The following is a 27,333-nucleotide window of genomic DNA, read 5'->3' on the forward strand; positions in this document are numbered from 1 at the left end:
ATACCAGCAGTATAGCTCTATTAGAAAGATACTGTTAATTGAAATACAAACATATTGGAAGATCAGAGTGTTATTTACTCTTGGAGGAATTCTGTGCCACTATGTATGCACAGAATTTATGTCCCCTGCAGATTTCTTTCCTTCCCTGCAGAAAAATGACTTTCTGACGGGGAAGCAAGGGGAAGCCACAAGAGTGGTCATGCGACCCTCCCTAGCAGTATATTTCGGATGCCCAGGGTAGCCGGCAGAGAGCTAAATCATTGTGGGGCAGGGGCCGGGACTGGGGAAGATCTGGCTGGTGGCTCCTACGCTGTGCCGGGCTCAACTGCTAGTCCCGGCTAGGCTGAAGAGGACAGGACTTCCTCTTCCCCTGCATGGCTTCTGGGGCCGGGTCAGACCCACCCCCAGATTTCTCCCCCAGCTACAAGAAGCACTGTAAACTCCCCCCCCCCCCTTGCTTCCTGTACCCATTGCTCCTCAGCTGCAGGGGGAGGGATCCCTGTACAGGGAGCTGCTTCCCCATCTACTCTACCCCTGTGTATCCAGACCCTCTCATACCCAGTCCCTCCTCCTGAGCCTCCACCCCCGATGAGCTCCACTTCCCGTGCACCTGGACCAGCCCAATGAGCCACCCGGATCCCCACCCCACCAAACCCCATCCAGCTGCACCTGGATCTCTGCCCCACTCCCCCAGCATCTGGATGCCCCACTGAGCCTCCCCACACCCAGACCCCCCTGCCGAGCTCTATCCGCCTCACACCCAGACTCCCCCCTGCTTAGCCCCAACCACCTTCACCTGGATCCCCCTGCAGAGTCCCATTACCATTGCAACAAGAACCCTCCAACAAGCCCCTGTGCATCCAGAAACACCCCCCACACACACACCCAGATTCCCCACTGAGCCGCCCACACCCGGATTGCCCCACACAGAACCCTCTCAACCCACACCTGGAGCCCCCCACACTAAGCCCCTCCACACTTAGATCCTACTTTGCTGAGCCTGCCTGCTCATACCTGGTTCACCTGGAATGGAGGGGCAGGACCCTGGGGTATTTCTGGGGCAGGCCCGATCCTTGCAACTGTATCAGGGTTTGGGTGCAGCCTCATTGCTGAGTCCGTGTCCCAGGGTGGTAGCTGCACAGTGATCTTCCACCTCTGTGCAGCCAGTGGCCTGTGCTCCCCAAAGCCATGCTGAAGCCTCCACATTTATTTGACAAATAAAATTTGCAGAATTTTATAGAATTTTAAAATACTGTGTGCAGAATTTTTATTTTTTTGGTGCAGAATGCCCGCAGAAGTAGTCACTGTAGTTTCTATTATTCATTCTTATTCTGTAAATTATAGTCATGTCTGAAAATAAGATGCACTTTAATATAAACATAGTAATAGTACAATAGCTTCATAAGTTTAATAAACATATTATAACAAAATTTGAGATTCAAATACTTGATCTTGGCTGCTCCAGAGATCGCTGCATTTCAGTGGAGGAGGAAATGATCCCTCACCATTCATATATCAATTTAAGGGTGGAATCTTGAGTGGTACTAAACATCATTAGCCTTTATTATTTCAGCAGTTGGCCAGTCCCTCATAAGGTCAGGCCTATTGAATTCAAAAGGAGTTTTCCCATTATCTTCAGTGGGAGCAGGGTTGAGTCCGCAGGCCTTGATCCTGCAAAGACTTAGTCACATGAGTAGTCCCACTAGATTGTGGATGAGTTCAATTTAATGTTAAAAACAATGGGCCAAATATCTGCTAATGAAACGGCAAAACTTCATTGCCTTCAAAGGAGTTCCGTCAGTTTATGCCAGCAGAGAGTTAGGCACACATGGCTTGAAATTTGAATGCATTGTCTCAATTCATAGGGCTTCAATAAAACTTCTCCTTGAATGGGATAGCTGTGAATTGTTTTGTTGTACATTGTCAATATTTAGTATTTTACTTTATAATTAGAATTGATTGGATCATTTGTTCCCTGTATGATTCCAAAGGCTAATTAAAAATAATGGTATTTATAATATATAATTAGACTCCTGTAAAAATATAGTGATGTCCGTTTGTGTTGTATTTATTTTAATCTATATATTGTTAAATTAAGGATTTTTTTATTTTAGAGAAACATTTTCCAGGTTTCCTTTAGAAAAAGAAATCCACCATTTTTAATTATAGAATTAAGAAAATGAGTATACGCTGTTTTTCAATCTTTTCTGCAATCTAAGAGCCAATAAAGAGAAGGAGTTGATTTACCCATGACCAAGATTTGGCAAGTAAATTATATAACTTTTTATTATTTCAGGATTTGGGTTACACTCCTGATTTTGTGTTGACTGCAATGGGTCCCTATATTAAGGACATTCACAGGAAAGGTATGCTATAGAATAATATGGGTTGGACAACTTTAATAATTTATAGCTTGATCTTTGAAGTGCTCATCACTCTTAACTACTATCATCTTCAATATTAGTTGGGGTGCTCAGAACTTCACAAGATCAGATCCTTAGTGTTCATATCTTCATTGTGTACTTTGTTACTTCAAATCTGAATATAGGAAGTCTGACTGTTTTTTCTACGTTTTGAATGAAAACATTCAACAAAGGGAATTCTCATTTTCCCCATACCTAATACACTATATATTACCTACTGTATAAATTGAGCTATGCATTTATTTTAAAAGGGAAACTGCATTTTTCTTGTCTTCTTTGAGATGTACTTTTATCCAGTTTCATGTTAACTGTTTAATGAGTGGGTGGGAAATGGCTTTCCCATCCCAGGGAATTTTCAAATTTGAAAAAAAAAAAAAATCCAAAACATTCCCCATCCTGAATTGGGCAAGTATCTTGAAAACTTTAGTGAACAGAAAATCCGGGAAAAAAAATTGATTGGGTCAACTGGAATGTTTCATTTTGATAATTCTGAAACATTTTGTTTTGACTTCAACCATTTTATTTTTCTCCTTTTTTATACTATAAATTACATTTCAAAATGAAAAGTCATTTCGAATTGAAAAACAACCTTTTCATTTAGAAAGTGTCAAAACAGGATGTTTAGACAATTTAAAACTTTTTTTTCAAAATTTTGTCTAAAACCCAAAATCTGTCACAACAAACCCTTTCCTGTGAACAGTTTTGCTTCTGATAGATCAGCATTTTCCAATGAAAAAACACGTCATTAAAAATTCCTGACAATCTCTATCTATTTATATTAATAGAGAGATAAAGTGGGTGAAGTAATATCTTTTACTGGACCAACTTCTGTTGGTAGAAGAGACATACTGATTTATACTAATAGAAGGTTTATGCTAATAGTATGCAGCCATACTGATATTCTTCACAACTCCTTAGAAGTCAGATTTGTGGATAAAAGGTAGTACTAATCTCCCTAAAATCCTCTCACAATTCCAGATTATGCCTGCAATGTTAGAATAGCTGTATGTTTTTGACCAAGCGTCTTCAATGAAGTAGTGAACAGTGTAGATGTTTAAATTATTATTAGGTTTGAGAGTTGTACCAGTCACAACTATTGTTCATCTGTTGACTTGATAAGAAAGCACAATATTTGGTTTATTGTTCTGATTGATCATGTGCTTGACAACATGCAACAGTGCATCCTGGGGCTCAGGTGTTAAGCCTTTTTTGTAGTATAACTGGTGGTTTTAACACTGAACTTTTTGTTCTGTTAAGGTGTTCGTGTCATTAGTAATGCTGGTGGAATGAATCCACTTGCGTGTGCTGCTGGTCTTCAAGAGGTGGCAAAGAAAGCTGATGTTGATTTGAAAATAGCTGTTGTTGCTGGAGATGATCTGATGGGCGAGGTATTTTATTGATATTTTATGGCTCAGTAAAAGTGTGGGAAGTTTGATTAATTCTTTCATTACAGCACAGAGATGCCATTTAAAATATGTGGTGTCATTGGGAGCGTCACTTTTGTTTAATTAATTATTATACATTGCATCATTATTTGAGAAAATAACCTCTGTCCTTGATCTGTTTTATATATGGCATGCACAAAGTTAAATGTATATTTCTCAAATCAAATTTATCTTAAATGAACTAGATTGATTGCAGTCATGGCTGATTCCATAATCACTACTAAGGATCATGCTTTCTATTTGCTAAACTCAGAAGGCATGAGTTATCTGATCTGAGGGATTACAAGAGCCCAAAGTAGCTCAGGTGTTTCAGTTCTTAGTGGTATATTCTCAAAACTGACATGTTTAGTATAGATAAACAGTAACTTGAGTGTGCCTAAAAGCTAATGAATTCTCCTTTTTGAGCTGACATTGTAAAACTAGTTTTGGATCTAATGTACTAATAGCTGGCCCTCTGTTATTCTACCTTGTCTTTTGTCTGTGGTTCAACAAAATTCTAATCATACTAGTATTTCCAGTGGATCATGTTACAAAAGTAGATATTTATTTGTGGGGGCAAGATGAAAATGTTTCGTAACCAGACAGGACATTTGAATTTCTAGTATGTTTAACATTGAGAAAAATGTCAATTTTTTTCCCAGCTATTCATGAACGATGGTACATAAGTTATGTGTTAGAAAAATAACTCATTTTAAACGGAATGATTTTTGTGCTTCGGATCCATTTGAAATAAAAGTTAATAATACAGTCCATGGGTGAAACCTGGCCCTACGAAAATCAGTGGGAGTTCTGCTATTGACTTCAGGGGCCAGAATTTCACCCCAAATCTGCTCCAACTCCCCTTGTGCTTAGTTTGAGTAGTTACTTTGGTTTTAGCTGTGGAGAGGCAGTAGAGTTGCTTAATTACTTTTCCCTTGAGGATACCTTTAATGGCAGATACCCTGGCCTGCCTCAAACACTGTAGTACTAGGCTTGGCAGTCTGCAGAAGGTGTAACTCCGCATGCATCAGGTCCGCAAGTCCTTGTCCTTTGCACAGAAGCTCAGCCACTGTATGTAAGGCTCTCTGAGTGCAGAGAAGGCAGGATTTAGCCCTAAGCTATTTTTTATTTCTAGTTGCTGTATAAACTAAATAACAGTGAATCTTTGATCTCTTAAATCGAACATTCCATAGTTTGCACAGACTCAAAGCTTCATGTCTATTGACTGTTTCCAATACAGCAGAACCTCAGAGTTACGAACACCAGAGTTACCAACTGACTGGTCAACCACACACCTCATTTGGAACTGGAAATGCACAATCAGGCAGCAGCGCAGAGAGAGGAAAAAAATAAAATAAAAGCAAATACAGGACAGTACTGTGTTAAATGTAAACTACTAAAAAATAAAGGAAAAGCAGCATTTTTCTTCTGCATAGTAAAGTTTCAAAGCTGTATTAAGTCAATGTTCAGTTGTAAACTTTGGAAAGAATAATCATAACGTTTTATTCAGAGTTACAAACATTTCAGAGTTATGAACAACCTCCATTCCCAACGTGTTCCTAACTTGGAGGTTCTACTGTAGCTTATAAAGTACTAGCTGGTTTCTTTAGTAGGTAACTTATTGTGATTTGGTTTAAGGTAGTTTATGGTTGGTAGGTTTGCCGTTTGGGTGCCTTAAGACATTTGAAATCTAGGTAATATTGTACTAAGAGGCTGCATTTTTCCTCTATTTGTAGACCGCCTATGCAAAAACAAAGAGAATTAGAATGGAAAATGCTGTGTTTCATATAGTATTTTTTGCAGATGTGATTATTTTCCCTTTAACTCAGGAAGTCTAGCAGAAAATTGTTAGATATTTCAGTGCATTGTATGTTACACTTGATGGGAAAACTGATATAACTTTAGACAGAGATGGACACATGGTTGTTCAAACGTACTTCAAAGTGTCACTGATTGGTCTGCACCCTCTCAAATTATTAATACAGGGGCATGGCCAACCGACACTACAATTCCTAGCATGCCATTAAATGTGAAGAAAGCTGGAATCTGCTCCACTGTTTACAAATTAGGTGTAGCCTTTTGACTTCCGGAGTGAAATCCTGACCCTACTGAAGTCATTGGGGGTTTTGTCAGTGGGGGGGGGCGGGAATTCACCTTTGGTATGTTGCTGATCTGATCATCCCATGACCACAGTTTAGACATTTCTGATCTGCAGTCAGCATTTAGATTCTCTAATTTGTTAGTCCAGTAGTCAAATGAGTGACACATAGTTATGTAGATGATAATTAGAGCCCTGTGTGGATTCAAAATTTGTATCTGTATCCGATCCACGATTTGCGAACACAGTCCTCCGATATAAAGCAGATATCCGCAGATTTGCAGGGCTCAAATGATAATGATCTGTATTGTTGACACTAAACATTTTAAATTGATAAATGCAGTGTGATAAAACTTTAGTGTGTGTAAAGTTCCAATATTACACTTAATAAAAAGAAATGTAGCAGAAGTGAAGATTTTTGTCAGATGCTAAGTTGCTAATCAATTAGAGTAGTCTCTGTCTTTATTAGCTTTGGTAATGAGAAATAGGGATGGACTGAAGAGAAAAGGTCAAAGATCAAGCCACTAAAATCCAATTTATTAACTGGGTCAATACAGAAGGTCTGCCGGCACCTGTAATGTTGAAAGCTGTGTAGGATTAGACGTTAGGTCTTCAGAAAGGTTGTTTAGATAGGTAATCCGGATCCAAATATTGCATAAGACCCCAGAGAAGTTTTTCCACAATTAATGAAGTGTCAGCTCTCCACTTTAAGATTGAATTGATATTGTGCTACTGAAACCAGTGCGGTGAGGTCTGAGCCTCAACACTAGCTTCATTTTCTGACCTTTCAACTACTGTGATTACAGCAGATATTTCTGTGGAAAGGGTTTGGCTATGTTCAATTTTAAATGTGATAAGGGCATCTGAAGAAACTGTAACTTACAATGAGTTGATAAATTGTGTAGGTTTATTATCTTTGAAGCTGAAGACTTTGTTTCCTCTGACTTCACGAAAGCTCTGGTGAAAAAAGACTAACTCAGCCTCTTATTGGACAGTGTTTGTTAAAGTGATTTACTTTTTGTTAGGTATTTTAACAATACCGTTTTGCCTAGAGTTACTAAAAGGTGCATACTTGCTGTTGTCTGATATTTAATACTGTAAAATATTCATAGAAAGACAACCTAAAAGGAGCTGGTATCACAGATATGGAGAGTGGGAAGCCATTTCCAGAGAATATTCACAGCATGAATGCATATCTTGGGTGAGATATTTTAAAAAGTTGTATGTTTTGTACGTTGTTTTAAAAATGTTGATGTCATACACATTCCATTGATTGCATCAAGATTGTTTGTTTTGGTTTGCAAGTAAAATAATAATAATGTAGTGAATTAATGGTGTTGGGCAGCCTGCAAAATCAGATTTATTTTCTTTCTGTCTCATAAATATTTAGCACTGTGATTTTCCTGTAGTAGCTCTTTGGCATCACGTCTCTCATCATTTGTCCTCAGCTTTTATTTCATGCCAAAAAAATTTTGTTCAGTTTAATTTTGAACAATACCAACAATCCCTTGAGATCCATATGCAGAGGCTCCTCTCCTTGCATGGAACAGGTGGCGGGGGTGGTGGGAGAGGGGGCAGCTGCTTTGGAGGCATCATCCCTAACCAAAAGCATTGGAATCTGTAGAAAAAAAGTAATATAATCTTAGGCTGCATTAGCTTTTCTATGGCACCTCTCCTTGCTGTGAAACTCCTGATGAAGCTGGGCTGTCCAGGAGTCTCTGCGTAGGTGGCCCTGCCCTCCAAAACCTTTATGGATCTGAGGATTCTGGTAACCAAACTTCCTGACTGTCCCATGGGGAACATAAATGTTCTTTCCTCCTGGGGGAAAGGTTCAGAGAAAACTTCAGAAGAGGAACTTTCAAGAGTTTTCTTCCGCTTGTCCCGCTTCTGCAGGTTTTTCTGTGGAACAGGGTGGTCTGACCCATCATTCCTATTCTATATCACTATTTGACTGTTCAGAATTTTTTAATAGCTGTCCAGTTATAAGTATACACACATGCCTGGTTTACTTGCAGACAATGAATGTGTTGGCATATGATTCTTAAAAGACTAAATGTCTTTAGTTCTCTTTTCTTTTTCAAAATACTACTTTTGTAACTCTTCTCTCTTTGATTTTTGGCAGTCCAAAGTCTTTTGTTTGCATAAACATAAGATATGTTTTAGCTCAGCCATAAGTTATGGGCTTGATGCAGGGTTCACTGGGAGAAACTGTGTGGCCTATTTTATGCAGGAGGTCAGACTAGATCAGGGTTGGGCAAAATAGAGCCCGTGGGCTGGATCTGGCCGGTCTAACATTTCTGCCCAGCCTGCCTTGACTAACATTTCTGTCCGGCCTCCTCTGCCCCCTTGCGATCTCTGAGTCCGGGCTGCTAAAAGTCCTGCGGAGCAGCGGAGTGCTCAGGCAGGCTGCCTGCCTGCCATGGCCCCATGCAGCTCCCAGAAGCGCCCGGCTGCTGTTGGCATGTCTCTGCATGCCAGTGGCGGGAGGGAGGGGAAGGCAGCTCCGTGCGCTGCCCCCACCCCCAGCACCATCCTCATAGCTCCCCTTGGCCAGAAACTAGCCATGGGAGCTGCAGGGGCGGTGCTTGCAGACATGGGCAGCACACGGAGACCCGCTGTCCCTCTCCCCACAAGGGGCACGCAGAGATGTGCCAGCAGCAGCCAGCCGCAGCCACTTCCGGGAGCGGCATGGGGCTATGGCAGGCAGGCAGCCTACCTGAGCTCTGCTACGCTGCTGGCTGGGAGCCACCTCTGGTAAGCGCCTCCTAGCCAGAGCCTGCACCTCGTACCCCTTCCCGCACCCCAACCCCCTGCCCCAGGTCAGAACCCCCTCCTGCACCCAAACTCCCTCCCAGACCCTGCACCCACTTCCCTGCCCCAGCCCGGGATTCCCTCCTGCACCAAACTCCCTCACAGAGCCCACACCCTTCACCCTGTCGTGCACCCCAACACTCTGCACCAGCCTGGAGCTCCCTCCTGCATCCAAACTCCCTCCCAGATCCCGCATCCCCTCCATTAATATAGTAGAAATGTGCGGCCTGTGACGACTTACCAAAATTTGTGGAGTGGTCCCCCTGCGAAAATTATTGCCTGCCCCTGGACTAGATGATCATAATGGTCACTTCTGGCCTTAAAATATATGATGCTACATAGCATAATCAGATAAGAATACAAATATATTGTAAGCTTTTTGTTGTAAATTTACTGCTGATGAAAGCTGCCAGAGTTCTAGCCCATACTATATATAGTGATCTCCTAACATACCAGGAACAACATAAGCAGAAGCAATGCAGTATTCCCCACATAGCCCCATTATTATGCTTTCACCCTGTTCCGTAGGGACAGCTTCTGTGGATAAGAATAGTTTCCATCTCACTCATCCTCTTTGCTGTGACTTCCCAAAGGTCTGTCCAGTGTATGTAATTTTTAAAAACAGCTACCTGCCCACAGTGAAGGGCACAGGGAATCCTCCCGTTTCTTTCACATAGGCCTCCAAAAGTCATTACGTTTTTTTTTAAAAAAAACCTCCCAAACAAAAATAGCTAATTGTTCAACTTCTCAAACATTTTCTTACTGCAAAAATCCACATTCTTGCTGTGTGAAAGTGGAGTTTTCTTTTGGTCTCTTTAAGTAAACGGTTTCTGCAGACTTGTATGAAGACTATACCACTGCACATTTTACTGTCTAGGAAAATCTTCAAGTATTCAAGGAAAGATAGGTAAGTATTTTTAATGCAGCATACGTATTTTTCTAGATGGAACAACAATGTTGAAAGAGAGCTCTCTTAGTTTGACAGTCAATATTTTCTTCTGAAATTGCTCTTGGCTTGTTTACTCAATATATAAAAAAGAAAAGTTATAATGAACTATACATGAGGCAGCAGAATATAACAACAAAAAATGGTCACACTGGTCCATCTAGCCCAGTATCGTGTCTTCTGACAGTGGCCAGTGCCAGATTCTTCAGAGGGAATGAACATCACAGCGCAATTTATTGAGTGATCTGTCCCCTGTCATCCAGAGTCTGGCAGTTGGAGGTTTAGAGGGACCTAGAGCATGGGGTTGTCTCCCTGATCATCTTGGCTAATAGCCATTGATGGACCTATCCTACATGAACGTATCCAATTTTTTTTTTTACCCAGTGATACTTTTGGCTTTCACAACATCCCGTGGCAGTGAGTTCTGCAGGTGAACTGTGCATTGGGTGGAATACTTCCTTGTGTTTGTTTTAAACCTACTATCTATTAATTTAATTCATGACTGCTATTTCTTGTGTTATATGAAGGGGTAAACAACATTTCCCTATTCACTTTCTCCACACCATTCATGATTTTATAGATCTCTACCATATCCCCCTTTAGTCATCTCTTTTCTAAACTGAACAGTCCCAGTCTTTTTAATCTCTCCTCATACGGAAGCTGTTCTGTAACCCTAATAATTTTTGTTGCCCTTTGTAATTTTCCCCTCTGTGAAATGATACTTGCTATCCGATGTAAAACACTTTGAAATCTGAAGATCAGAGTGCTAAATATTATTGTTATTAATAAAAAATGGAACCCACAGATAACACATACCTCTTAATGTGTGCGAAGGCCACTTTGGCTGCACAATTTAGGTGGCTAGTTTTATTAGTTTGCCCTGTGTTTCTAATGAATGATCCTTTATATAATGAACATATTTAGATAGTTAGAATGGGTGTTTTTAAGTTAATATCATAAAGGATGTGTGCGTGATACCTCTGGCATAGATCTAATTTTTAAAATAAATTTTAAAAATAGTTATTTTAGAAGTGTGAATTAAATACACAAAAAATGTTGTTTTTTGTTATGTCAGAGCAAGACCAATAAGCAGGGCTCTTGACCTTGGAGCTGATATTGTTGTGACTGGTAGATGTGTTGACAGTGGCATTGTATTAGGACCACTCATTCATTCTGTAAGTATAAGTCAGTTTTTCATAACTGGGACTTAACCCTCTTTTAGTACTATTGTGAATACATATGAATGAACGGTTAGTAATCATTGTCAAGTACTTTTCTTTTTAATTTAGTTTCTACATTTTAATAAAAATAATGAGATCATGTAGCTTTTGGCCTTTTCTTTGACGTTTGACATTCATATTAATTCGCCATAAGGCACATGACATATGTCCAGTTTCTTTTAATACATATGTTAAAATGGTCCCTTTAGGCCCCCCTTAAGGCCTGGAGGGCATGGGGCTAGCCAACCCTGATTACTAAAGAGGCACACCTGAGTTGGATCAGGTAATTCCCTATAAAGGGCAGCAGGTGGTTGCAGTGAAAGTGGAAGCTAAGGTAATTGTAGAGAGACTGTAAGGAGTGAGAAAGGCTTCTCCTATAGGAAAGACCCTAATACCAACAGAATTTAGTAGCCTGACCTAGGAGGCTGAACTCCAGCCAGGTAAAGCCTGGGAGTGAATGTGAATTAGGACTCAGCTTTGGAACTCAACTCCCTACCTGGCCGGGGGGAGAGAGAGATTGAATTGGGTTTGGGACCTGGAGGGCCAAATTCCTACTTGCTGGGAGAGCAATAAAGAATTGGGACCCAGCTCTGGAAAGAAGCGCTGGCAACTCCGTACCTAAGAGGGGAGAGACAATGAATTGCGGTTGGGGTCTGGAGGACCAGTATGTGTTGAGAGGACTAAATAAATTGTACCCCCAGAAGGGGAGTGACTTAGTTAACTTTGGACTGAGTGAATTACTGGAGGGACTGGAAGAGGGGGAGACACAGGCAGGGTGCCAGAGATTGATCTCTGGCCATAGAGGGGCATTCAAGAGGTACTTGGGTGTGGCAAGCTCTCTTGTTCCATCTGGGATTTATTGTTCAAATAATGTTCTATTTGAAGTACAAAAAGATAGAGCCACTGGGTGAAATCATGGCCCCATTAAAGTCAATGTGAGTTTTGGTGTTGATTTAAATGGGGCCATGATTTCACCCTTAATCTTTTCTACGTTCAAATTGTTGCACATAACCTTGTGAGATGGAAAACGTCCTTTGCCACAAGGTGGCACAAGTGCTTTTTTGTTTTGTTTATAAAATGCTGGTGAGCAGTTTTTTCTACTCTTCTGCTGGTCTGTTTTCTAGGGCTAAACACATTTTTTTTAAAGTTTAATTTTAATGTGACATTTCTCAGATTAATCTAGCTACAGAAATAACACAAGGCAGGATGTGTGGTGTTTTTTGAGCACTTATATATACAGAATACTTTTATGACCATACACCTTGGAATGTTGACATCTTTTTTTTCTTTTTGGTGCATATTAAAATATTAGTAGGTGTGTATATGAATATAAGATTCATAGATAGTTTATTTTAAAACCTTATTCTTTTTTGACTGCATGCTTAGAATGTCTAGCTAAACTTTTCCTTTTTTAGTTCAGGTCATTAGTAGTTGTTCTATTCATAACCTACTTAAATACGTGAGAGAAAAATTATTTAGTTTCTCTCACGAAAAGTTGCCATTGTTACCCCCCGAGTGGCCTGTATGTGGTTTTTCATATATTGCTTGTCTTCTCTGTTAAATAGTAAAATGAGTAATGCTGAATATTTCATTGCTTGTATTGTGTTAATTTTAATTTATTAATGCACTATACAATTAAAACAAACAAAAATCCCTTCCAATTTTCTAGGAAGATTGGGCTGCTACCAATGCTTTATTACTCAGAGCATCCACTTAATTTTTTTATCTCTTGAAGCCTGTGTGTGTGTACATAATGTATTTGTATTTTTTTTAGTTTGGCTGGAACAGCGATGAGTTTGACTTATTAGCAGCTGGAAGGTAAATGATATAACTATTAAAAATGTTATGAAATTGTCTTGATTTTTAAAATAAAATTAAGTGAGCTATTAAAGAGCTTCAGCACACCAAATACATGGGTGACCATTTTGTTGAATACACTTGATTGGATGCTACAGTTTATTAAATGAGCTCTTTAAAAAAGTAAACATTCTGAGAAGCTTTGGAACCTAAATTTTAATAAAAGAATGAGGAAAATTAAAAACATGCTTAAGAAACTATACAGATGGTTTGTGTCTATTTTGTGAGAAAAGGAGTGAAACCTTGTGTTATAGACAATAAGGTAACTGGGCTGGGTGCAGATATTACTGGGTAAAGTTCTATGGCCTGTGATAGGCAAGAGGTCAGACTAGACGATCAGAATGATCCCTTTTTTGGCTTTGAAATGTATGAAAGTGTGATACTCAGCTAATCCCAGTGGATCCATCAACAGGGCTGGTCAAAATTCAGAATGTCTGTTCTGCAGAAAATTCTGACACTTTTTGAAAAAGTTTTTGGCCTGATTTGGTATGAAAACTTGAAATATCAGAATTTCCTGCAGAACAGACGTTTTGAAAAGTTCTTGTTTTGGAAAAATTGAAACCTGTTGGTTTGACTATTACAAACAAAATAGGTCAGCCAGCTGCCCAACTCCTGGAAAGTCCCCAGTGGATTCCTTGTCATGAAGCAGGGTCCCTAAAAACCCTGGGAGCTTTGGTTTTAGCTGGGGGTTCCCAGGTCTGCCAGGCTCCCAGCTGTGCAGCAGGGAGCCTGAGAGCCCCAAGCTGAGTACTCAGAATCACTAGTCATTTTTGAAAATCTTGGCCTTGATATATAAAACTGCATCAAATAGCTATGAAGCAGGTGTCTAGCATGTTCCTTTCTGTCTTATTGAACCCTGATTATACTGTACTGTTATATTTGTGGATAAGTGGCAGCTTGTTTTTCAGCGTAGTTATTCATTGGAGTGTTTTTTGTTTTCCAGTCTTGCAGGCCATCTCATTGAATGTGGTGCTCAGTGTACAGGTGGAATATTCACAGACTGGCATACGATTCCAGACTGGTAGGGAGCTGTAATACTGATATAAAAGTGTTTGTGTGTAGCCATTAGCGCCAGTTTTCTACTCTGTGCTTTTTCCTGTCTGTGTATTTTGTCACATTTCCTCTTTAAGATACACATCCTTCGTATTTCTATTACCTTTCCTGACTACATAGGGCCTGTCATGCTCCAAATGGAGTCTTCTCATCAATTTTGATAAATGTAGCTCTGGGGCCTTTATCTGCATGTTTATTGTCCTTGGTATTGTTTTCTCTAAAAAAATATTTTTATCTTCTACTTTTTAGAATGATCTGGTATTATTCTTGGGTCTCTACTGTCTGTCTTCTCACTGTGTTCTTTGATAATGGCAATTGTATACTTTATAACTACTATGTCAATCCTTCAGTTGGATCTCCCCAGCTGCTATGCTTTTTCTGTTGCAAAATATGTTTCTTAGTCCAGGCTTGATCTTGCAAGGTGCTAAACCCCTTCTGTGAATTACATAATACCTCCAACTACCATTCAGGAGAGAGTATTCAATACCTCAAGAGTTAGCACCTCACAGGGTCAGATACTCTCTTTTCAGACCTTAGTTCATTAGTGGATAGTGTTCTCCTACACGTAATAATCCTAATGATTGTACAGTTTAGCCTGAGAATCTAGTGACAGAGTTAGTGTTTGTGGTAACAGGACATTCTGTTCAGCTTACAACGTTATAAAACTAATCATATTTACTGGCATATCCCCTTGTATCCTGCAGTACCACGAAACTGCTTAAAAATCCTATGTTTCAGAGTAGCAGCCGTGTTAGTCTGTATTCGCAAAAAGAAAAGGAGTACTTGTGGAACCTTAGAGACTAACCAATTTATTTGAGCATAATTTGTTAGTCTCTAAGGTGCCACAAGTACTCCTTTTCTTTTTAAAAATCCTATGTAACTGGATTCCAAAAGAGCTTTGTTATATAAAGTGAGCCAAAGAAAATGCTTTTTCCTGTAAAAATGCTAGTAGATCTTTGTTTCTGGGAATTTTTAATGCTAAATAACAGAGGTGTGTGGTTTTAATAAGAGAAGAGGGCTGGCTTGCTAGTATAGTGGATTTGTGTTCCAGCGCTTCTGCCCTGGAACACAGGGAAGAAAATTGACTCATTATAGAGTTGTCTTCTTAAAATTGGTCAGTTTTAAAATAGTTGGTTCCTATATGGAGGCCTGGATATATTAAGAAGTAAGATAACCAAACAAATTCAGTATCATAGTTAACTACTTCAAAATTATTAGACCTTTGACTCTTATGCTTATGGAAGTGTTTATTTTTTTGTATTTGAATGTTTGGAAGTGTACCTTGGCTCACGTAGGTCCAGGTGATTGAATAATGATTTTTTGTTTTTATTGTAATAGTGATCAAAATGCACCAATATCTGCTTCCCTATTAGCATACCACCAGCACTAGTGAGATGCCCATAAAGAGCCAGCTACAGCTAGTGGATTTGATGGAAATCTGTACATACTGTAATAGGACTTTTACCGGTTTAGAAAGAACTACCCTTATCAGCTTCCCCAAAATCATTTTATATAACTTAAAAATAAATAAATCATAGCTTCTGTGTTATGCTGGATTACCCACAATCCAGTACCACCAAAATCAGGATTTGTGTAAGGAATCCATGTGTTGCCAATAAGACACAATTTCTATATAAATCTCTCTCTCTTGCATAGGCATCCACATGTGAGGCCAGTGCAAAAACCATGATTAATCAACTCCAAAAACCTCTACCAGGCCTCTGCACTTGAATTAAAGGGCTTTAGCTTTCGATAACAGCAGGGTTTTTATTCTCTCTGTAGACTAACCATTAGAGGGCAATCTTGCTCACTCACACCTGATGCATTTTTCTACTGTCTCCTCTCACCCCCACCCCCCAACACCCCACCAGTTAAGGTACTGAAATTTACAAAAAGCCATGCTGCTTATACCCTGTCTACTCACAAGAACAGAAGAGAACAGCCAGGCATATTACTGAGTGAAGGTAACAGACATGAACTCACCTGAGATTTTGGCCTGTAAGGCATAACTGTCTAAGCAGAAAATGTAATCATGCATAAATAAAGGGTGGTTTCATTTAAACTTAATAATGGCAGGCAAATCAGAGTTAAAACTGCCATTTGATCTGTATATTGTTAGGGTTATATTACTGTATCTCTTTTTTAGTACTAAAATGGATGCTGGTTGTGGACCTACTTTATTTGTCTATTATGGATTTTTAAAACTTCCCTCTGAAAAATTTGATATTGGCCACTGTTGGAAACAGAACGTTAGAGCAGATGGAAACAAAGAAGAAGACCAAGTTAAAGTAGTGCTTGCAATTGTAATGTGGTATTTCCTGGCAGTAAGTCTTAGCTGTGCAATCCTAGCCTTCTCTTAACAGTGTTTCATTTTATTTATGCTGCTTTGCTGAGGAAGAACAAAGGAATGAGGCAGTGCCCTTATCTGACTCATATCTCTAAAAGTTGCTTTCATGAACTGAAGTTGGGCTTGAGACCCCCCCCCCCATTATTGATTTAAATAAAACCACCAAAAAGTGACACAGTTCCTTTTATATCCTTCAGGTATAATTAGTTAGAAATTCATTGTGCATTGACTGACTGACAGATGTTTCTGGCAGATTGATATAAGAGGTGGCTTTTGCTGTTACTGGACTGCTACATACTATCACCACTGCTATTTAACATTGATGAATAGCCTATAGTGCAGAGACTGAAACTAAATGGATTGTGATGCCAGCAATATGCTGATGACATTCAATTCTATATTTCCTTTTCATCTATCTCACAAACTGCTTCCTCTGACTTAGTGCCTGTGAGTGATTGGAACACTGGAATGTTTGAAGACCAAAACTAAATCCAGGAAAGAGTGAACTAATGCTAATTATTAATCACTCTGAGGAGCCTCCTTGCCCTCAGTCAAGGGTGTTTGCCCTCCAGCAGTTAGGGTATCACAAACCTTTTGGGCCATGCGGAATTCATCACAGACTCTGGAGAACCAAATTGCAGCATCACTAAGGGTATTTCTTGACTAGGATCAAAAGTGTTCTTCAAGTACATCACTGCAGATCCCACTTTAGGAGCGTGTGCCCCGTGGGCGCAGACTGGATTATTTTGAATAGCACTGTCTCTTGGGGCTGTGCATTCATTCTGTGCCTCATCAGGCTCCTGGACAGCTGGCACCCTCCCTCAGATCCTTCTAACTGTCTCTGGCAAGCAAGATAGAACCCAATGAGTGTCCCACCCACTGGTCTCATTAGAGACTCTAAAAACTGTTCACTTTAATGAAATTTGTGCACTCTTACCTTCACACTCTAAACCACCAAAATAAAATAAAAAGATTGGTGATCTTCCCCCTCCCCACCCTGTCCCATTTGCCTCCCTGTCCAGTGGGACAAGGCACTTTGTGTCAACTGCAACACCTCACAGCAAACTCCAAACCCTCAGTCCTGCAACAGGCGATACCTATCAAAGACAGATACAAGTTGATGCCTTTTCTGCCTAGGGGAGAGCCACATTCTGGACAGATACACTGTGTGGAAGACTTTCTCTGCCAGGATCCACACATCTAGAGACGCTCACCTCAAACTACATTTGCTAGAGTAGTCCAGGCAGGTCAATTTGGACCCAGAAGCGATTTTTGGAACGAGGCTAGATAAACCAGTATTGGCCAGTACTCCCGCACATATCATATCCTGGGATCTTGGGTAGTGGAAAGAAGGCAAAAAGGGTGCTGACAAAGCTGGCACAGCTGATTTTGATGCTGACCACTTCATTGAGGAAGTCCTCTGCACCAACAGCCTCAGCAGTTGCTGTCTTGGCATTGGCATCATGAGCAATGGTGGAATTGATGACTCTGGCACCTATACTAGCCACACAGACACCAATGCTCCAGGCAATAGAGCCAGCACTGGTACCCCCTCACAAAGGGGGAAACTAAATCATGGGGCCAGATGAAGCCTAAACACAGTTCCAAAGCCAGAGGAAAGTCCTGAAAGGAAGACATAAAATAACATTCCTCCAAGGTCAGAGCCTTTAAGTTCTTGGTCAGGGCATGTCAGGGAGAGAGACTCCTGGCAATGAAGTGATGAAGCCTTGAAAGGGCCTGAGATGTATCCAGGAGGAATTAGGATCACCTCTGGAGATGTTCTCTGTGCAAAGAGTCACTGTGGCAATATCACCCCATGGCACCACCATCTGAAGACGAAATATATTTTTCCTCCCTGTTGCTGACCTCCCTCTCCTCTTTACCAAATATAATTACTGCATTTGGGAGAAGGTTATGCCCTTCCTATCAAAAATCCTGAAGATGAACAGATGTATGTTGAGGGAAAGCATCAAGGAGGGCCAGATGGTGGTGAGAACATTCTTACAGGTGGCCATGGACACTTCTGATACAGATGTGAGGTCGGTGGCCAGAGCCATTACAATGAAGTTGGCTTTGTGGCTTCGGTTATATCATGCAAGGTACAGGCTACTCTAGCGGACCTGCCCTTCAAGGGAATGGAATTATTCAGCCAGAGGACTGATGAATACTCAAGTCCCTCAAGGGTTTGAAGACTACATTACAGTCCCTGGGGATTTATACACCATTGCCCTATAGAAAGTCATACACAAAAGTGGGAGCTGTCTAATGTTTTTATGAATACTATGCATAGCAGTGACTTATTTGACTTGTTAGGGCTCCCTACTGGATGTAAAAGGATTAAAATTCTGCTTCTGGGGCAGTGCAGGAGAAGTGAGTTGTTTGTGTCACATGACTATCTGGGGTGATATGAATGGGTCATTAAGGACTGGCTGGAACCAACCCATATCAATCAGGGATCCAAAAAGACAATATCAACAAAGACAACTGAACAATTGGCGATTCCCATTGTTGGCAGGCTGAACATGTGAACGCAGCATAGCTCTGCAGGAGAAGGACAATGGACTGAAGTAACAGGAGGCTGTGATAAGAGTTGGCATTGCAGAGAGACAGTCTCACTGGTGACTAAGACAAAAGAAACAGAGACGGAGAAAGGAAGCAAAGGTGATTCCTCCAGCAGCGTGGTTCAAGGGAGCCCTGGCTTGGCCAGTATGGGCTATGTCTTAACCTTTGCTTCTCTGTGCTAACCTAAGGACTTCCCTATGCTGTATTCCCATTGACTAATAACCCGTACTCTGTTTTGAAAAGGCTGCATGGAGTTGTTGCAGATACTTCCTGAAGCGGGTAAAAGTCTCTGAACAGGAGTCTATTTAAGTTGGACTCGCTGGGCTGAACTCACGGTGAGAAACAAGATTGCTTGAGCCCCGGTGCACAGCCTAGGAGGCATTGAAGCCTCATGACCTAACCTTGTGGAAAAGTGTTACCACTTGGTATCTGACACGCTGAAGGGATCCTCCTAAGGGACTGCTTACAGGCAGGAGCATAGCACAGATCCTGTGGATCTGTAGCACAAGTATCAGTCCTGACAAAGAGCTGACAGCCTGATTACTAACAGAAAGAAGCCCAGCTGCTCTAGGGGATGCCCATCTTCCATCTCCTCAACCAACCTTACGCCTTGTTAGAGGCAGTAGATTTGACAGGAGTGTTGATTCCAGTGTAATTCTCAATCTGGAGTATGCCCCCACCTTTGGGAGTTTCCGTTTCCACTGGGCTGCGGTCGCCATCACAGCTGACAAATGGGCATTAAAAATCATTGTCCAGGGATACCCTATACATTACCTACTCATCCCCCAGCTCCCATACGTCTTCAGGGATCTTTCTCACAAGAGCCTGTTACAACCAGAAATGGACTTGTTGTTCCATCTGGGAGAGATAGAAGAAATACTGCAGGGCTATCATTGTCTTATCCTAGACATGAGATGACTCAACAAATATATATGCCATCTCAGATTCAGGATGGTAACGCTTGCCTCCAAGATCCCATCTCTTCATGCTCAAAGCTGGTTCATGGCTCTCAACTTGCAGGATGCATGCTTCTACATGGCCATTCATGCATCCCATAGGGAGAACCTAAGATTTGCATTGGGGTCTTGTCATTACTAGTACAAAATACTGCTATTGGACTCTATACAGCACCAAAAGTCTTAACAAACTGCCTAGCAGGGGTAGTGGCACAGCTCCGAAGCGCATTCATATCTATCCTCACCTAGACAATTTGCTAATCTCAACAGGAGGCAGTGGGAAACTTAGACCACGCCTTCTCCTTGTTCTCTCAGCTGGGCCTCCTAGTGAATTATCAAAATTCTCTCGTTCCATTGCAAGTGATTTGAGTTCAGAAGAACCGTGATTGACTCCAGGTTGGTGAGAGCATATCTTCCTGAGGACAGGTTCCTGTCAGTTCCGTCGCTACTACAAAGGCATGAACGTGTCTGGGACTGCTAGGCCATATGTCATCATGCACATACATGATACTGCTCACCATATTTCACTTGTGGCCACTCCAACTCTGGCTCAGGTCAGTCAATTCCCCAGCAAAACACCTAATGAGCAAGAACAAGGTCGTGGTCCCACTTCATGTAATAATAGAACTGAAACGGTGGAAGGAACATGCAAATGTGCATGGAGAAATATGGTTCTCTTCTTCCTCCCCAACTATGGCTTGAATCACAGATGTATCAGGGACAGGTTGGGGAGTCCACTTGAGTCATGTGTAGATGTAAGAGAAATGGTGTCCAGAGGACATGGGGCTCCATTTCAGTGTCCTGGAACTCACAACCATGAGGCTAGCCTGCATGACCTTCCTACTTGTTCTTCAAAACTCCACAGTGCAGATCCTGACAGAAAACATCTCTGTGATGCACTATATAAGCAATTAAGGAGGTGTATGCTTCTCTCCCCACTGTCCAGAAACTATCAAGCTCTGGAAGTGGCGCCATCAATGCAGGATAACTTCTGGGGCTCTTTACCTCCTGGGAATGGGTAGTAATTTGGCAAACTTCATGAGTGGTCTCAGTGGAGGTCCATCACAGAGCAGCTGTACCTGCATTGGGATACCCCTGTGATTAGACTTGTTTGCCTCCAGTGTCAACTTCAAGTGTCAGAACTTCAGTTTCAGAGAAGGTATGAGGCCAGGCTCACTACCTGGTTCTTTCCTCCAGCAGGAGACCTTGGGAATCACTTCTACTAATTTCCCCTGATCATCAGGATGATTTCCAAAATCAGAAGAGAGAAAGCCATGATCATTCTCGTAGTTCTGTACTGGCTGTGGTAGTTTTGACTAACAGATCTACTACAAACGTCTATCCAACCTCCGTTGCAACTCCTAGACTATGATCTCCCAACACTATAGCCAGATACTCCATTCAGACCTGTATTAGACACTAAGCATATGTGAGCCTTTCAAAGCTCCTAATGCTGACCAGCCCGTGCATGCATTATATTCATAGAGCAACTGAGCATGCTCCTTCCAGCCCAGGGCTACAGGGGTGGGTCCAGACTCTCCCTATGATGGCTGTTCCTGGTTGCTCTGGGGTGGGCTGGGTGCTGGAATTGAGAGCAGGGAACCTGTTTCTCCTGTTCTCTTAGTGACTTCCCTGCTGGCACCTAGGTTGTGTGGGGGAGAAAGCAGTCTGATTTAAATGTATAGGGGACAAGATCTGTTTTAGGACATTGAGAGGGTGGTCTGGGGGAGTAGACTGGGACAAGGTACCTGGGAGGTAGGTTCTGGGGGCATAGATGGAGATTGGCAGGGCCAGGAACTTGGAACTGGGAATCTGTAAGGTGGAAGGAAGGGAGACAGACTTCACAAGCTTGGATGCAGGGGAAGAACTGGGACTGGGCAAAGAGACTGGGATGAGAAGTGGAAGGAGGTGCGGGCAGTGAGGTTGGATGAGAAGCTTGGGGAAGGAGACTGGGAGGAGATGGGCATGGAGAATATGGGTGGAAGAGAGGCACAGATCAGCGAATGGTGGAGGGAACTGGGACTAGAGGGACTGACCACTGCCATGCTTTGTTATGCAATGATTCCAGACTATGTGCTATTGGCCTGGTGTGGTAAAGTGTCCTACCATGGAGGACGGAATAAGGCTTCCCTCCCCAGAAACCTTTTGCAAAGGCTTTGGGAGTACCTCCAGGAGAGCTTCATGGAGATGTCCCTGGAGGATTTCCGCTCCATCCCCAGACACGTTAACAGACTTTTCTAGTAGCTGCACTGGCCACGAATGCATCCCAAGCCTTCAGGGTAAATTAATAATTAAACACGCTTGCTTTTAAACCATGTATTATATTTACAAAGGTACACTCACCATAGGTGCCTTCTCCGGCTTCATGGTCCGGCAGCCTGCCTTGGGAGGGTTGGGAGGGTATTGGCTCCAGGGTGATAAACAGTTCCTGGCTGTCGGGGAGAACGGTTTGTCCGCTTGCCTGCTGTGCGCTATCCTCCTCCTCATCTTCCTCGTCCCCAAAATCCGCATTCTTGTTGCATGAGACTCCCCCCTTGCAGGTATCCATGGACGGGGTGGGGTAGTGGTAGGGCCCCCCCCCCAGAATTGCATGCAGCTCATCATAGAAGCGGCATGTCTGGGGCTCTGACCCAGAGTGGCCGTTTGCCTCTTTGGTTTTTTGGTAGGCTTGCCTGAGCTCCTTAATTTGCATGCAGCACTGCTGAGGGTCTCTGTTGTAGCCTCTGTTCATCATGCCCTTGGAGATTTTGGCATTTCGTCTTTTGGAATGGAGTTCTGATAGCACGGATTCGTCTCCCCATACAGCAATCAGATCCAGTACCTCCCGTTCAGTCCATGCTGGAGCTCTTTTGCGATTCTGGGACTGCATGGTCACCTGTGCTGATGAGCTTGCCACGCTGGCCAAACAGAAAATGAAATTCAAAAGTTCCTGGGGCTTTTCCTGTGTACCTGGCTAGTGCATCTGAATTGAAAGTGCTGTCCAGAGTGGTCACAATGGAGCACTCTGGGATAGCTCCCAGAAGCCAATACCGTTGAATTGCGTCCACATTACCCCAAATTTGACCCGGCGATGTCTATTGCAGCGCTAATCCCCTCGTCGGGGAGGAGTACAGAAATTGATTTTAAGAGCCCTTTATGTCGAAAAAAATGGCTTCGTTGTGTGGGTGCAGGGTTAAATCGCTCTCACGCTGCTAAATTCGACCTAAACTTGTAGTGTAGACCACAGCTAAGAGTTCACTGGTTTCTTTGCTTATTTCCCTTAAAACTTCATGTATATCTGTTCTCCAGACTTAGATGCACAAACTTTTCTATAACCAATTTAGTTACATGTAGAGTATACTGCCTGTATTAGAACAAGAACATAATTAGTTCAGGAGGACTGTTCCAAAGGCAAAACAATTTTAAGTATGCATTTAGAGCTTGATGATCACTATTTCAGTGAGAATTGTGATGCTCAGCCTCTATCAAAAGCAAGCCCTCAGAGAGATGCTTTGGGGGACTGCATAGCTCCTTAGCTCCTCTTATTCCACCATTTGTTCTTCTCCTGTCTCTGGAAAGTTTTTCTTGGACACATCTCCTCCTTCTTATGAGAGGAGTCGAGCCAGGTGGCCTCTTTAGAAGGTATACAGTTTTGGTTTTGTTTTAAGTGTCTTTTTTGATCTTTGCTTCTACTCAGAGGAGTTCTTTGAAACAGGAAGAAAAGCCTTAAAACTAGGAAAGCAACTTCAGTAGAACCTCAGAGTTAACAATACCTGCAACACCTGAGTTACGAACTGACCAACCACACACTTCATTTGGAACTGGAAGTATTCAGTCAGGCAGCAGCAGAGACCCCCCCCCCACCAAAAAAAAAAAAAAAAAGCAAATACAGTACAGTACTGTGTTAAACATAAACTACTTTAAAAAAAAATTGACAAGGAAGGAAACTTTTTGTGCTTGTTCCATTTAAATTAAGATGGTTAAAAGCAGCATTTTTCTTCTGCATAGTACAGTTTCAAAGCTGTATTAAGTCAATGTTCAGTTGTAAACTTTTGAATGTATAACCATAACGTTTTGTTCGGAGTTTCAAATATTTCAGAGTTACAAACAGCCTCCATTCCCTAGGTGTTCATAACTCTGAGATTATACTGTATTCAAGAATTCATCCAGATGCCAATGAAGAGTCAACCACATTTTAGCAGTGTTGGAACTGTATTTATTACTGCTTGTTTATCATTTTTCCTGTGCAGTTACATTGTTTTTTTATGAAAACCTTCTGTTTCTCTCTCTGTCATACTGCTTTTCTCCTTATTTTGCCTCACTCTTTTCTCTTACCCATCTGGGTTTTATTAGTTTACTGCACTGAATTATGATTTATTTGTGTCTTTAAATACTTCCAGTTTTCTGATGCTGATTTTCCATTTATTACAAAGGCCACAAAAGTATCTTCAAAAGATGTAATTAATCCAATCTCCCTACATCCCTTTGCCTCCAAGATCCTTGAACCCAGTCTGCTTCTGCTGTTTTGACTGCTCCTCTAGTACACTCCTAGGTGCTCTGTTTTCTCCACCCTCCATTCCACTTTTCCTGCTCTAATAAATCGCCAGTGACCTCATGGCCAAGTTGTAGGGCCGGTTTTCGATTCTGATTTCCTGTATCTGCCTGTCTACTTTCACAACTGTTGGTCACAACCTTCTTTCTGTGTTCTACCTCTTCCTTGGGTTTTCATGAGTCTTTACTCCTCTGATTCTCTTCCCACCTCTTCAATCACTGCTTTAGTGTCATAGTCTATGGTGGCTCCTTCACCCTTCTTTTAGCCATTGTTGGTGTCTTCGGGGTTCTGTCTATGGTTACTTCTACATTTTACTACTGGGCAACATAATTTATGTAAGTGTGTGGTCTTATCTGTCTTATTGCAGGTAATACAGTTAGTTGATTGTCTTGACAGTTTATTCAGTATTTTCTTGAGTTTGTGTCTATAAAGGTTCTGTGCTGTATCTTATTGGTTTATATTTAATTTAGTTGCTTCTATAAAAATGTTGGTATGTGTTAATTACTTATGAAGTAATTAATATTTTTTCTTTTATTCTGAACTCTTAACATTTTCAATGTTTTTAACTCTATAGGCATAACATGGGGTTTCCCATTGTAGAATGTTCTTCTGATGGACACTTTACTCTATCCAAACCACCTGACACAGGGGGCCTAATCTCTTTTGGCACGGTGGCTGAACAGTTGGTGTATGAAATTGGCAACCCTCAGCATTATCTCTTGCCAGATGTCACATGTGACTTTTCTCAAGTTTCCATTACTGAAATTCCAGGTTAGTGGCTGTTGCAGGCAGAGGACCCTTATATTGAGGAAATCTATTCAGTAAGTTATGTTGGCAGGCTACAGTAGTTACTGTAGTTTCCATGTTTTCCATGTAACTTTACTAAAGTCTGTTCTTTTGAAGCATGATATTAAGATGGGCTGTCTCACAAGGATATCCAGATTGCTTTGTGCCATTCTTTGGAAATTTAGATTAGCTGTGATTCATTCAGCAGATTTTTGAGTAACCTAATTTCTTTTCTTTATTAAAATACATATATAATAATTAGCAAGTCTAATAAAGCATGTATTTATGTAGCATTTAAAAATATTTTTGATGTGACTTTCAGGAAGTACTCCCTATCTCTATTAGACTTCACTACTTTTTAATCCAGCTCACCCTCCTTTTTTTTTAACTAGTTACGGATGCAGCCGCGCCCCCCCCCCCCCCCCCCGCTTCTCTCTCACTCCCACACACACATTCATTCTCTCTCTCTCAGCAATGGGCAGCCACTCTGCTTAAGACAGCCCAGTATAACCTTTGTTTTTAGCCACTTGACTGTGTCACCTTAAAAAGGGTAAGATTTCGTAGCTAGAGAACGGCTATTACAGAATCCCACCACACTACCCTCCAAAATACTTTAATTTCAGGCCTAAATTTGAAAACTAGACTTCAACGTCAGTAGTGTGGACAAGCCACCTTGCTAAACTGCTCATTTAGAGTAACTTGACATCTCTTAGTTCTTAGTTCCATGTTTTATAGACAAACCAGTGTGAAAAGGAATTTGCTTTTTGTGGATCTTATCCAAATGGAAATCTAGTTCCCTTATAAAACCCAAAACAATTAAAACTCAAACTTAAAACTCATTAGGATAAACTCCTGAGCTTTCATATTAGCCTTATTTTTAAGCAAAACATTTCTATCTTAAAATTGTACAGTGAACCTTCTGCTCATGCAACATAATCAAATGACAAATAGTCTGATAAGGCCAGCTTGTTGCTTTTAGCCACTAGTCTTTTTAAAAAATAGAACCTTAACCTTCCAATGAACTTTTAGCTTGTAAATGACCCGATATGACACGTTTGAACTTAAAATGAACTTTCACATGAACTTTCAGTTAGTCCTCCTCTTAGAAATATAACAGATGGAAGATAGACAGATTTCTTAAATACTTTTAGTTTTAAGTGCTTTGACATGTACACCAGAAAGAACAGGGCAGGCTATCTATTTTTGATGTTCACATTGCTGATTTTGTTGTACTGCAGGATTAGTTACAATACGTGTTTGAACAAAGAGGTTTTCTTTCTGTTTTCCTTTTGTTGATGGATGTCATGCATTTCTTTTTCACCTCGTGTAAAAATCCTGCAAATCTTCCGTTTGATTGTACAGACATTATTCTATAATAGCAGGGGGCAATTGAAATTAACACTAAATGAACCTTGCTGTTGTAGTTTTGACACTGACATTTAAGATTGTTGTAAATTTTCATTCTTCAGAAAATGTCTGAAGAAGTTCTCTTTATTTTTGGTCTCCATGAAGTTCAGAGTATTTGTATGATGGCTTTCATATTTTGCTAAACACTCTCAGGCATAGATTTGTTAGTGATAAACTGCATCTTATTTAGATGTAGGTGGGTTTATACATACTATTTTTGAGTAAGACCCTGATCCTGCATTACTGAAGTCAATTGAAACATTGCTGTTGACTTCAGTGGGTACAGGATCAAGCCCTAAAACTAGGCAGGCAGTGCTTTGACTGACTCCTCGCTCGTGTTACGATGTGCACTGTCAAGTACGTTATTTGCCCTGAAATGTTCTCTAGATTATCTTGTTACTTTTATCAACAAAAAGATTAAGGCTATATAGGGCCTACATTTATACAACTTTTGCCAGCCAGGACACATTTTTTTACCATGTTTCTCCGGACAGACTCTTGTCTTTCTCCAAATGTGAATTCCTTAATTTTCCCACGTGAGGCAGCCCAACGCACTCCAGCCAACAGCAGTCAGTGGTGTGATACATTACCACCAGCTGCTCTCTTTCCAACTCCCTTTCTGTGAAGGCCTCCTCAGTCAGGGGAGGTGATCGGGTCACAATCCCAAAGATCCAAGTATTTCACCTTATATGCTGTTGAGTGTCAAAAGTTTATGAATTTAAAAAAAATGCTTAAATCCTTGAATTTGCTGAGAATTATAGATTTGTGTGTCATCACTGGCAATTGAGCAGAAGACAACAGTTGAGTCCTAAGGCCATGTCATGTGTTATGTATTCAAATACTCTGTGAATAAATATTTCAACAGTTAAGTTAAAAGGCAAACTGAAGATAAATCCATGGATTTATACTCCA

General features: G+C 41.2%; 1 protein-coding gene and 1 long non-coding RNA gene across 6 annotated transcripts in view; one reads left to right on the forward strand and one right to left on the reverse strand.

The window, feature by feature from the left end:
• The window catches only part of LOC102944868, a 99,579-nt gene that overhangs the window by 1,859 nt on the left and 70,387 nt on the right, over window positions 1–27,333 (forward strand). For 4 of the 5 annotated variants that reach the window (XM_043545870.1, XM_043545868.1, XM_043545867.1 and 1 more), the window contains exons 3-10: window positions 2,297–2,366; window positions 3,681–3,811; window positions 7,058–7,146; window positions 9,577–9,663; window positions 10,778–10,877; window positions 12,697–12,740; window positions 13,723–13,800; window positions 24,803–24,999. In XM_043545870.1, coding sequence (XP_043401805.1) covers window positions 2,297–2,366; window positions 3,681–3,811; window positions 7,058–7,146; window positions 9,577–9,663; window positions 10,778–10,877; window positions 12,697–12,740; window positions 13,723–13,800; window positions 24,803–24,999 — 796 coding nt within the window. The remainder of the gene's footprint in view (window positions 1–2,296; window positions 2,367–3,680; window positions 3,812–7,057; window positions 7,147–9,576; window positions 9,664–10,777; window positions 10,878–12,696; window positions 12,741–13,722; window positions 13,801–24,802; window positions 25,000–27,333) is intronic. The other variant, XM_037897447.2, reaches the window with a different exon arrangement.
• On the reverse strand, window positions 27–26,988 carry LOC122465673. Its single transcript, XR_006290669.1, has 3 exons — window positions 26,977–26,988; window positions 16,038–16,043; window positions 27–440 (listed from the first exon to the last, which is right to left on the reverse strand). It is a non-coding gene; the product is annotated as an uncharacterized LOC122465673 (long non-coding RNA).

This window comes from Chelonia mydas, chromosome 4 (assembly GCF_015237465.2).
Source record: "Chelonia mydas isolate rCheMyd1 chromosome 4, rCheMyd1.pri.v2, whole genome shotgun sequence".
Lineage (NCBI taxonomy): Eukaryota > Metazoa > Chordata > Testudines > Cheloniidae > Chelonia > Chelonia mydas.